At 35.9% G+C, this 12,310-nt stretch overlaps 1 protein-coding gene across 5 annotated transcripts in view; it reads right to left on the bottom strand.

Moving 5' to 3' along the window:
• Window positions 1–8,875: 8,875 nt before the first annotated feature.
• Window positions 8,876–12,310, bottom strand: part of pde4ba (phosphodiesterase 4B, cAMP-specific a) — a 196,367-nt gene continuing 192,932 nt past the window's right edge. For all 5 annotated transcript variants that reach the window (XM_020702441.3, XM_078945945.1, XM_078945944.1 and 2 more), the window contains one exon: window positions 8,876–12,261. In XM_020702441.3, coding sequence (XP_020558100.1) covers window positions 11,851–12,261 — 411 coding nt within the window. In that variant the 3' untranslated portion in view covers window positions 8,876–11,850. The remainder of the gene's footprint in view (window positions 12,262–12,310) is intronic.

Genomic DNA, 12,310 nt, shown 5'->3' with positions numbered 1-12,310 from the left:
TTTACTATTTTCAGCCCAGCTTTCTTTTCATTGCTTATTTGAGGCAATAGTTTTTGGAGACTCTTTAAAGTATTTTCTTTGACATTGACTTATTTTCCTTCTTGTTTCCAGAACAAATGTTACACCGGATAATCATCCACAATCTGCTAATATTTTAGTTTTTAGTTCAATCTAAAATATTTGTAATTAAATAAAAAGAGCAATGTAAATCCCCTTATTTCAGAAGTCATTAAGCTACTAAATGAAATGTATATTTTTTTGCCTTTGGTTAAAAGAGGCACACAAAAGCCAGATTTATTCACATTTTCACAGAAATATCAAGACAAACAAACTAAAAAACAAACAAACAAAATCATCCACATATCTGCATAAACACACACACCCACATGAAGACTCACACATTTAAACAAACTGTGCACCTAAACATTTATGAAATAGTGTAGATGTAAGATCCTGCCCTTTTACTTGTAGCGAGTTTACAAAAAAATCTAAACCTGGTCACCTCCTAAAAGAAGAAGTACCCTCCATGAAAATAGAAGCTGGAGAGTGACATTAAGGCTAAACGCCCAAGAGTAAGCCTTAGCTGCCTGCCTGAAGAGGTTTAATATCATACCAGAGGCCAAAAGAAACTCTCAATGCCAGAGTACCAACATGAGATGCATTAAAGAAGGTTCTATAGAAGTACATGGGAGAAGCACACATTAAGAACAAAACAAGACAAGTATTTGAGGCACTTAAGAGCCTCCCAGAAAACCAAGAGGCCTGAGAGTGTATAAAGTATGAAGTGGAGGTCGCAGAGCGTGCAAGAGGTGGAAAATACAGAAGCATTTGAAACAAACCAAGATCTACTGCTATAGTATTGCATGATCCCAAGTTTCTTATGTGTGGTCTCTGCTGTACAGCATTTCCATCTTCATCTCACTGAGTTGATACATTGACTCCATGATTAAGGGAACTAATAACCCTACAGGACTCATACCACCTTAATATCCTCTTCACATCTCTAAATTATTTCTTGACTGTATTCCAACAAAAGCCTGTTAGTCTGCATTAAAATGACATGAAAAACATTTCTTTGCAAACTGCAACTGTGATGGATATGAACAAAAAATAAAAAATGAAATGCAAATATTTGGGTTGGGATTTCTAAAAAGGTTTAGAGCAGGTAAAGTATATAATGTTGCCCTTGTTTTAAAATCAAAGTATAATTCTGTTATTTGCATTTTTAGATTATAGGGGTCAAACATGATGATTAAACACCTTTTTAAAAGAAATGTTTTTTATGTTTGGTGTTCAAAGTAAAATTTGAAATTTCAAAATAGACAAAGCAGAAAATGTTCAATAATGCATTTTATTAAAAGAGAACCTCTATTCTTCTGTTCTGTAACTGCGCAACAACCGTCTGTGTATTTTCTGCAATTCATTTCCTCCCAACAGCTAACAACCTTACTCCCCCTGACCCACTTTTGTTCATCTTTGCTCAAATCTTTTTTGCCTGTAGGCGGCAGTGTTGCTCTTATGTTGAGGTTCTGCATCTGTATGCAGGTCTAAAATTGTTTATACCTCTAGCAAAACCCACAAGACAAATTCAACTGGGTCATCACTGTATGGTGTGTGAATGTAGTTAGAAATACGTATGAGCTGAACTTCTTTCATATGTAGTAAGTGAACACCTACAGTGAGCAGATGAGCATCAATGTGGCATTAAATTATTGATTTTTTTATTAGACTTAGACTTCAATATTCTTGAAAAATGTGTTTATATGCTGGACTTTTTCACTAAAACAAAACAGCAAATAAATTAACGAGTTTTTAAATGGTAAAATGCTTGATTACATTTTATAAGTTAAAAGTTTGATGGATAAAACACCAAAAGGATTGCGAAGAAGCAGGAGAATTTCTGTCTGATAGACCCACCAAGCATGGGCAGGGCGGTAAATAGACAAATCAATCAAGAGCAGGAAAAAATGATCTGTATGTGTATAACTGAGGATGTCTAAAAAAGGATGAAAGAAAACTAAAAGTTGGCTAATAAAATGAGTGGTTTCACTCCCACTCACCAAGACCAGCAGCTGCAAAAGAGGCCAAGCTTTTTTTTTTTCATTTTACCTTTGGACATACAATACATGATGAGAAAAACAACTGATGGTAAAGCGATAGACTTTAAGGATGCCAACTTGGGATTTTCCTGAGCTCATGCTGATTTGGTCACGTCTCATGTCCTTAGTAGGGTTGCCATTTCCTCCACAGTGCTGAAGCAACTTTCCTGCAAATGTACAGCCAGCTACATCTCTGCTACGGCCAAAGTCCTCTGATGAGGGGGAGTGGGTAATGATTAGGCTGCTGCAGTTAAGTGAACACAGACAAATGCCAAATCACTGATTAAACAGCAGACAATGCGTCAAACCATAACAACATTCCACTTAGTGGTACGCAGGGCGGTAAGGAGTGGCAGTGGCCGTGTTCCATATTGTGTGCCTACGTGCCTTCCAACCACACAAGATGCTCTTTGTCTGTTAGCATAGCCAGGAAAACATGTTTCTCTGTCATTAACTCACTTGCTAGGCATTTTGGGAAGGGAGGTTTAGATATAAAAACACAGATGCGTACACACACACACACTCACACAAGCAAATGCATTAAGCAACATGGCTTTTATTGTAATTACCCACTTTCTGATTACTTAATGAAGCCGAGGAGGCTGCCTGCCAGCTCATGTGGAACTTTGCTTTGTGTGATCTCATCCAGCTGGGGTACCACTCATGTTGAAGAGTAATGTTCTGATGGGAACCAAATAAGCTGCTTTTACTGCAATCTACTTTACATATTTAAGTGATGAGGTTTGAAATGAGTGTAAACAGTGACAGTTCCATCTATGAAGTACCAAAGAAAAAGAGATTTCACTGGCAAGTGTATTTCATTGACTTTGCATATGATCTCTTGTAGCAATAATAAAAAAGTAGACTATTCTCTTGACCCAAATCCTATTTAGAGTTGATGGTTGATGGTGCATGTCACCTGTAAAGTCCCAAATCCCTTAAATCAACGTATGGAAATTTTGAGCTCGACTCTGATACTGTGCTTGTCTGCTGGTCCTGGTCTCTAACATGCCACCACCAGCCCGACATGTTTATCTTACTGACAGCATCTTCACACCAGGCCCAAGGTCTAAACAAACACAGACGCCAATAAACGCTGGGACTGCTTAAATTAGATCACTCCCAAGAGAACTGTACTTTCCTCAGACGGGAAAACTGAGATGATAGAACGGAGCCAGATGAACTGATGGGAGGAAATTCCAAAGGATTATCTTAAAGTCACTTAAATTAGCACAGAAATGTGTAACAAATCTCACTTGCGTTTTACTTTTTTGGTTGATTTAGGAAACATTTCAACAGTAGTTCTTAGGTTTGAAATTTTTGAGTGTAGTAATTGCTACATTTTCAAGAAGGACAGTAAACAAGTTATTTCTTTATTAAAACAAAACGATTCACACACAAATACAGCTAAAGTCTAATGCTAAACAATAGCTGGAAAGAAAAGCAGTGCTTTGCCCACACTGGTTTACAGGCTTTCCCTGGCTTGACTGGACACCCACAAGGATGTTGCTAATATCACTTCTGTGTGCATGTGTGAGGATAGGAGCCTGCATAAGCCTCCCAGTGACGCATTTGCCGTGCCCATAATTAACAAGACATCTTAAAATAGAAGATTAGACTTGAAAAATAAACATAAAAATCTAGATCTGCCAGCCTGCCAAAAAACTGAACAAGCTCACCGACTTCCTCTGACAAGTCACAAAGGCAACCTAAAGACTGTGAAGGATGAATATGCCGCAAAAGAATGTACCCACAACTTTTTTTTTGCTGTTAGGATGCAAAAATGAATACTGGCAATTTTTCTTTGCATTTAATTTTTTTTTATTTAATTCATATAACTGGTTAAGCCATTGCGTTTACCGTAGCATAACCCACAGAATGGTAAATAATTATTTAAAATTGCATTTTTTTTAGCATAATCTTTTTGTTGTAATGTTTCATTGGTTTATAAGGGAATGCACACCTTGCTGACAGTTCCATGAGATCTAGCATACATTAAAAAATATATACAAAACCTGAAATGCTAAATGTTGACTTATTAAATGTAAAGCAAAATAAACCGCCTCCAACCAAAAACCTACATGCTGCCTGATCCGCTCTGTTGATGACACCAACTACAGGAATCTCATGAACGGAAATACAATTTCTTTGTTGCAACATTTTTTTACACTTTTGTTTTCCAAAATACTCCCTGAGGGATCTAGTGTACTTGAGCATTTACGTGCTCTATTTTCTACTTTTCCTTTCTATTTCCCATCAGTATCAATAAAATGAACATTTCCCAAAACAGGGCACAGGGCACACAGGCTCCTCAGAGATCACCATTTCTAAAAATGTTTTTGTTTCTGTTTTTGTTAACTGTTAGGATTAAAAGTACAGGGTTACGCCTTCATTATCAAACCCAGAATTCATTGGCCAATAGTGCATCTTTTGAGGGTTTTCACAGTACAACACAGGAAACACAGATCCGCAGCGTTCCCAGGCTCAATTCCCAGGCAGACTAAATGCAAATCTTCAACCACATTTCTTCCTACATCCTGAAAAAAACTTTCCCCTCTGCTTTTGCATCATTTAACAAACCTCCAAAATATATAGCTTTAACATCCAAAGATGAGTGGGCTCAAATCTCTGGATGTTAAAGCTAATTCTAGTGCATTTAAGGTCTCAATTAGCTTTTAGGATGAAAAAAGATGTGTATTAGAACACATTTTACAGCATTTGAATCCAAAACAGAATTTGACAGAAGTATTTATATTAATTCTTGTTACTGGAGAAGTAGCTTGACCCTTTAAATAGAAGATACTAGCAGAAGATTTTTAAAATTTATGAGCAAAATGTAAAAAATAAGAATTTACTGTATGTTCAAGGCTGAAATGTGATTTTATTTAGATCTTGTCTGGATTAGCAGTTTAAAGAAACACAATTTATCTAGGGTGATAAAAGAGAACTAATATGACACTATTCTCTTTGTATTTCTTTTATTCCAATCATTCACAAAGTAGAAAAATAATGGGGAATTTTTTAAGCCCTGTGCTGATACCCTCTTAGCTCAAGTTACCTTTTCACAGTTCATAAATAACTTAATCTTTTCCTTTATGCCACTTCTGGGAGCTGTTAGTGGTGTCATTAACACAGACTGCTGGGAAACGCTCCCATCTGTTTTTAGCTTTCTTAGATGACTCGGTCGTCCCAGTAGAGCTCAATGCCTCCATGAAGGAGAGGCAGCATTGACAGGAACGGTTCGCCCAAATTAAGTTCATGATATACGCAAGTAGTTGTCAGCAAATCAGATCTCTTCCTCATACTAGGCTATGTCAGAGACAAGGTGAGGGGAGATTTTCTCAGAGGGAGTTAAACCATATAGCAGAGATTGAGGAAATGGCTGAAAAGGCTTCACAGATATGGGTCGTGCTGCAAAGAGAAAAATGAAAGTGGTGCAAACTGATATGAAGGTGTCATATGATGGTGATCTAATTAAATTCCTTTTTTTATGATAGAACATGGTCAGAGTTGACGTAAGGCTTGCCCCCGGGGGTTCTTGATGGAAGAGACTGGAAAACTAGATATAAAGTGTGACACGATCGGTTTTTCCATGTAATAAAGTTCTTTCATTAGTTTAAAGTAAAGTTTGATGGATTTTATAAAACATTTTCATTCTGATTAAAATTTAGAATTCTGTAAAGGACAATATTCTCCATTACAAAGAAGAACTTTTCCAAATCAGTGATTATAATCAAAATGAAATTTTCCTTATTTTGCGTGCAATTGGTTTAAAAAAATTAATTAAATTAAAAACTCCCTGCTGGGAATTCACATATTCATATACATTGTCCCAAAAGTGTTCTGGTAATCAGCGGGAAGTATTTTTATTTATTTATTGCATTTCATAAAGTCATGATTACCAACAATGCTGCTGTTTGTTTTAAATATAATCATTCAGCCATTGTTAAAATGCATAACTTTGTGGGATAAGGGGTTAAGTAATAGCTGGTTTGAAAAAGCACGAAAAGACAGCAAATGAAAAATATGCGGCCGTCAACACAAACTCTAACTGGTCCCTTTGGGGTCCAATAACAGCTTTAGACTACAACACGTCTAGAAGTTTCCCTGTGTTGTGAAATTATCCTTTTACTGGATTTTTCATAGCTTTGACCAAAACAGCATAATAAATAATGTGCTATAAAAAAGAATCTTTATCAGGCATTGGATTTTCCAATTTCCCCAGTCTCTGGATCTTTCACATTGAATTGAGACAACTGTGTTGGGATATTAGGTTATACAAATAAAAATAAATTGAATTGAATTTACTGTAGCATAAAGTTTTAAGCTCAACCTAAAATGTAAATGGTGTGACTGAAGTCAGCATGGAGACAAAGCAAAAGTTAGCTTAATTTAGATCTGGAGTCTTCAATTCTATTCATTGAGATCTTCTATCCAGCTTCCTTCCCAAACATCCTTACCCAAGTCTGTGGATCAAGTGTGTTCAGTCAATAAACACCTTGAACCACCTAGTTTAATTTAGCAGCTGTGACTGGGACAGGAAGGCCGGAAAAACACCCACAGACATACAAAATTGCCAGGTTTCTTACCTTCATGAAGTCCATACGCCTCTTTTTTGTTTCAAAAATATCTGAATTTGCAGTAAAAGTCGTCCAATATTTAGTTTTGAAGGATTTTTAAAAACTTTTTTTTAAACTTTGAAGTTTGAAACCCTTTAGCTCCAGCATTGGTCCAATTTCAAAAATCTTTTGGAGCTGCAAAATTTTACATACATAATTTAGTAGTCAGAGCAAAACATAAAATATTGGATTTCTGATAAAGGTCCTGCATACAGGAATTTCAATTCAATTCAACTTTATTTCTGCAGCCCAAAATCACAACAACAGTCATCTGGATGGGCTTGGTGGATAAATGTAGGTTATAACATAAAATCAAAAGGATCATAAACACACACGACAATTCTAGATTTTTAAATAGGAAATACCCAAAACACAGTGGTTTTCATTATAAAAAAATGATTGAAAGGATATAAATCATAGTTATAGCATGGACTGGTGGACATATATATATTATCATCAAGTATGTTATGATTGCCTACTTACCTGTCTCCCATGAATATAGTAGTGTATATAAGCTTTGACACTAAGGCAATCGAGTCCTCAGATGAGGTGAACTTTTCTGATGGTGGAGTGGAGAAAAAGAACCATGGTTGGTTGTCATCAGTGTGTCAGGTACAGGTGATTTGAACCCCAAATGCAGGACACAGGCTTGATGATAAAAGCTTAAACATTTAATAAATAAACTTCAGTATTTAAGAGTGACAAAACCGTTGATCTGACAACAAAGAACTGAAAACTAGACACTTAAATACACTGGGGGTCATTAACACAAATCAAGACAGCTGGTAAGGTTTTACAACCCAAAGCTGGTGTGAATCACAGGGGAACTGGAACATGGCAAAAACTGAAGAACATCACAAAAATCTGAGGCCAGAACACTGTAGACTGGTGTTATTTGCATTGAGCAACGTTTGCAGCTCTCCTTTCTGTATGTGTGCCAAACTGCTTCAGTACCAGCAAAATGATCATGCTTGTGTCAGAGTGTGGATTTGTTGAGCTTTGTTCTCCTGAGCACCACAGAACCAAACGTCAGAAATCGGATCCACATCAAATCAATTAATGGTTTGGTGGTATTTGGTGGTTATTAAAAGGACTAAAATTGGCTTTATTTATTAATTTATTTGGTCATCTTAGTCTAGATTAAAAGTCTGTAACCTGAGCCTCTGGAGCCACATGTGGCTCTTTTACTCCCCTCTATTGTGGCTCTGGTTAAAGAATAATAACATTTTTGTTATTTTAAAATTAACAAATTATTCGGACAAAACGGCGCATTAAGCACAACTCAATAGTTAGATAAGTTTAACTTCATTCCACTTAATCACAAACAGTTGAAGTATGTGTGTATCACTCCATGAGGCTCCTGACTATGATACCCACAATGCTTCAATAATCTAGTAAGTGGTTTGACTTTGTAGTTTATCAAAGTTTAATATTTTGACCGATGTTTGAGTGACATGTTTAACAGAAAATAAATTGGAGCACCACCAGAACTCATACTTAAGGTGCACCGGATTGTAAGGGATTTATTTTCTGAAAGAAATCTCCTGATTCTGAGTGAAATGTATGGTTTGAAGAATCAAGTAAGTCTCACTTAAGTAGCACTGACGTAACTGTAATTTGTTAGATTTATAAATTGTTTGCTGAGGTGCACCACTATCAGTAAAATATATGGTGTATGTATTTTTTTCTTTTTAAATCACTGCTGACATCACATTACCTAAAACATTTGCTGAATTTAGATTATATGGCATTTTGAAAGGAAGTAACTTGAACCTCTTTCAAAAATGATTTTACATTTTGAAAAAGGCAATTTTTTTCTTTGAATTTATTCTATAAGACAATGGTTTATTTATATTTATCATAATAGTAGCAGTGACATAAACAGTGTCTAATCAGTGTATTTATTACTATAACTATGTGGTTCTTACTGGGTTGTGGTCAGTAAGTAATAAACCCAAAATGGCTCTTTAACTGTATTTTAAGTGTATTTTTGCAGCAAGACCCAGGTGTTTAGTAACTGTAGAAATATTTGCATGTTTTTCTTTCTAATGGAAGCAAGACAATACCATAAATGCCATAAATAACAGGACTGCAACCTGTTTTCTTGTTAAAAAAAAATATACATCTTTGTGGGGGGAAAAAGCAGCAGACAACATATTCATGCTTCGCTTTTAATCACTTCATAGAAAAAGTATTTCAGATTTCATTTTAAACACAATATACAATATATTACCATACATTGTGTGAAACATTGAAAAACCCACCTGCAACAATTGGGGGACTTGAACACATTGACAGTAAAAAGAACCCCATCTCTCATGCAGATAGTGCTAAATCTGGCAAACCATTTGGACAGAACTAGGACCAAAAATAAAAAAGCTTGAACATAGATAACGGTAAAACTGACAAATTTGAACCTCAAAGCTGCTAACAAGTTTGGTCATAAGAGTTCACACATTAGCACAATCAGTTACATAAATATCATGTTTTGTTGTTGACTCTGAACAATCACGTTCGTGCTGAGTGTGTCGTAGCATGCTACCAATACTGTCACCTACTTTTACATGAAGTGCGTTAAGTGTAAAAGAAGATGATTGCTTTGTGTTTTTCAGTTGAACTTCTATCTGGCCTTAGCCAGTGAGATACAAATCAAGCTATTTGTGCAATCTGAACGTAAGCATTGACTTAGTGACTCTTAGTAGAAGTGTGTATTCTATAACCAAGCCTATGCATTTTAAAGTCCTCTACGTCTCCTCTGGTTTACCTTATTTCTGATGTAAGATCAAACCCTTACTGTAAAAAGTCAAATGTCAAAGAAAAGAAAAATATATCAAGTTGTTTTGCAAATTTGTAATTTACCAAAGGAAAGATTTGATTACAGTAAAACCTGTTAGTTTTTCAAAATATTTAGAAATGAGGAAATACTTATTCATTTTCATTAAGTTTTCAATGAAGTCCTTAAGAAACAATTTTATTTTTTTATGTGAAAAATTAATATTTTTGTACTTACAAGGTTTTCATAAGACAACCTGCTTCTTTCACTGCTTCTCTGGTGGGATTTCAAAACATTGTGCGAATATATGCTTATACATATATATTTATCTATATATATATATATATATATATTTTATATATAAAAAGAACCTGTAATACATTTATATAAAAAAGACTCTCCTAGAGCCTCTACACGAGACACCACCACTTTCAGGTAATGCAAAGTGCATATAAATTAAAATAGATTTTTACAATGAACCATTTTTTCTTATGTACAAGCTTAAAGTATAGAATAAATACACACTGTTATAAACAGCAAAAAGGACCAAACTGAGCTCCTGGCGACAAACGACAGAGACAAAAGTGTGGAGGGATGGGAAATAGGCTTGATCCAGACATACACCAAAAGACACACTTCCACTTTCAACAATAGACATAATGCACACAAATGATTGCCACTTGACCATGCTTTAGGAAACATAAGTACCTTCTGAGTGTAAGTAAACCTTTGTGAAAATGCAGAGAAGTAAGTCAGCTTAACCAAAGAAACAAAACAAACAAAAGCAATAATTATGGGAGCCTTAGGGGCAAAAATGAAAGGTTTGCAGGTCACTGTCAAGTTTCAAAAGATGAAAAAGAAATCTATCCATCTATCTATCTATCTATCTATCGTTATACTATAAAAATATCTTGGGTTCACTTAAGATCCTAAAAGATTTCAATTTTCCACCAACGATTTAGGTTTTCTTTACTGAACTCATCTGTGCAAAAGCCATATAACCCAACTGCCCTGGAAACCTCGTGCAGCAAGTGGAGTATTTAAAAAAGGTTGAACTGACGTCAGAAGATGCAGCACTTATGGGGATTTTTGTTGCTAGGAAGAAATAGCTGTCCTAATTGTTTTAAGGTCATGTCCATGGAGCCCAGACAGGTTTTTAATGGAAACTTGCAACGGTCTGAGAGTGCCTTTCAGACTGGCTGCTCTGAAAGTACCTTTTATTAAACAATTTGGGCTTGATTGCTAAAGAGCAGGTAGAGTTACATCAAATGGAGCTGGAGCCAGAACCTGCTTCAGCTAACAGGATTATTAGGACTGAAACATACCTGTTGGCCAAAAATAGACAGATGTGATTTTAGTTCTTGGCAGTCGTAATTTCTTCTTTGATCAGTGATCCAGACAACTGGATTTTGTTTAGGTCACCAATATTTTTGCTCTGGGTTCCAACGACAAATAAAAAGGGGATAAATGTTGTTTTTTTGTTTGTTTAGGGTGGGGCATTTAGAGCCTAACGTAGAGACAAAATGCTAAAATAGTTTGTATTAATCAGTGAATTTCATTTTTATGGTCAGCAACAAACATGTAACAGAAAAATGCAAGTAAAATGGGGTGACAATTCATGAAGACCCCCCCAGACCCACACACACACACATACACATATATATATATATATATATATATATATATATATATATATATATATATATATATATATATATATATATATATATTCTATATAAATGTTTGTCTACATTTGGATCTCTCTATTGCCCAATACATGGAAGACCAATCTTTTTGATGTACAAAAAGATTTTCTTTTGTTTTTCTTAAGGGAAAAAAAAACATTAATTAGACATACTAGAGCGTTCAATAAATAAAAAAATATATAAAGACAAGAGTAAAAAGGCACACAAAAGTCCTTTGACAAATGGTACAGAAAAAGTAAACACTTTCTCTGGCTGTACAAATCTGTCTCCAACAGCACATCTTATATTCTACTTCTAGATCAAATCTGTATAAAAACAAAAGTCTAAAGATAAAAAACTTCTCTCAGTAGTGTCAATGTCCATTAAATATCAGTCCAGAAAAGGAACCATTTTCCAAACTGATGGAAATCTTTCAAGTTCTACTTTTGCTTGTCCATCAAGACGAAAATGTTCCCGTTTGTAAATTCCTGAGAACTGTGAAGCCACCTCGGAAACTGTCCATCCATTTCTCTGCTCCAAACACCCAAGTATGCCTCATTTGGGCTGAATCTAAGCTCTTGCACGTGTGGGCTTAATTAAAAGCACTCCTGCATGAGGCTCTCCCTCCTTTCAAAAGAATTTCAATTCACCATACGATCCTGGTGATGGAAGCCCTATGTGTCTGTGGGTGAGGCCTCATGGGTCACAATCTCTATCGCTGTCATGGGCTCAATCATCTCATTGTCCTCCGATGCCTGATTGTCCACGTACTCCGGGGGAGGAGAGTCTGCCAGACTATCCACCTCGTCGTCCTCCCCTTCTCCATCTCTATCGATTCCATCCAAGTCCTCTTCCTCCAAGGTCACGTCAAACTGAAATTTATCTCCCCCTCCCTGTCCTCCTGTGCCTCCACTGTGTCCATGGGTGCCCTGGTCATAGAAGGGTGGCGAAGGACTCTGCGGTATCATACTCTGGTACCAGTTCCTGTTGTCCTCCAATGTGTCCAGAATATCCTGAGCATCAGGATGTACCAGATCTGCCCAAGTTTCCCAAAGAGGATGTGCAATGTAGTCAATAAAACCCACCTAGAAAGGACAAAAAGGGAGTTGAGGGTAAATTTTTACATGATTTTGT

The sequence above is a fragment of the Oryzias latipes genome, chromosome 4 (assembly GCF_053564925.1).
Source record: "Oryzias latipes strain Hd-rR chromosome 4, Olatipes_Hd-rR_3.1".
NCBI classification, from domain to species: domain Eukaryota; kingdom Metazoa; phylum Chordata; class Actinopteri; order Beloniformes; family Adrianichthyidae; genus Oryzias; species Oryzias latipes.
The sequence above is the reverse complement of the archived record's forward strand: the minus strand, read 5'-3'. Positions and strand labels throughout refer to the sequence as shown.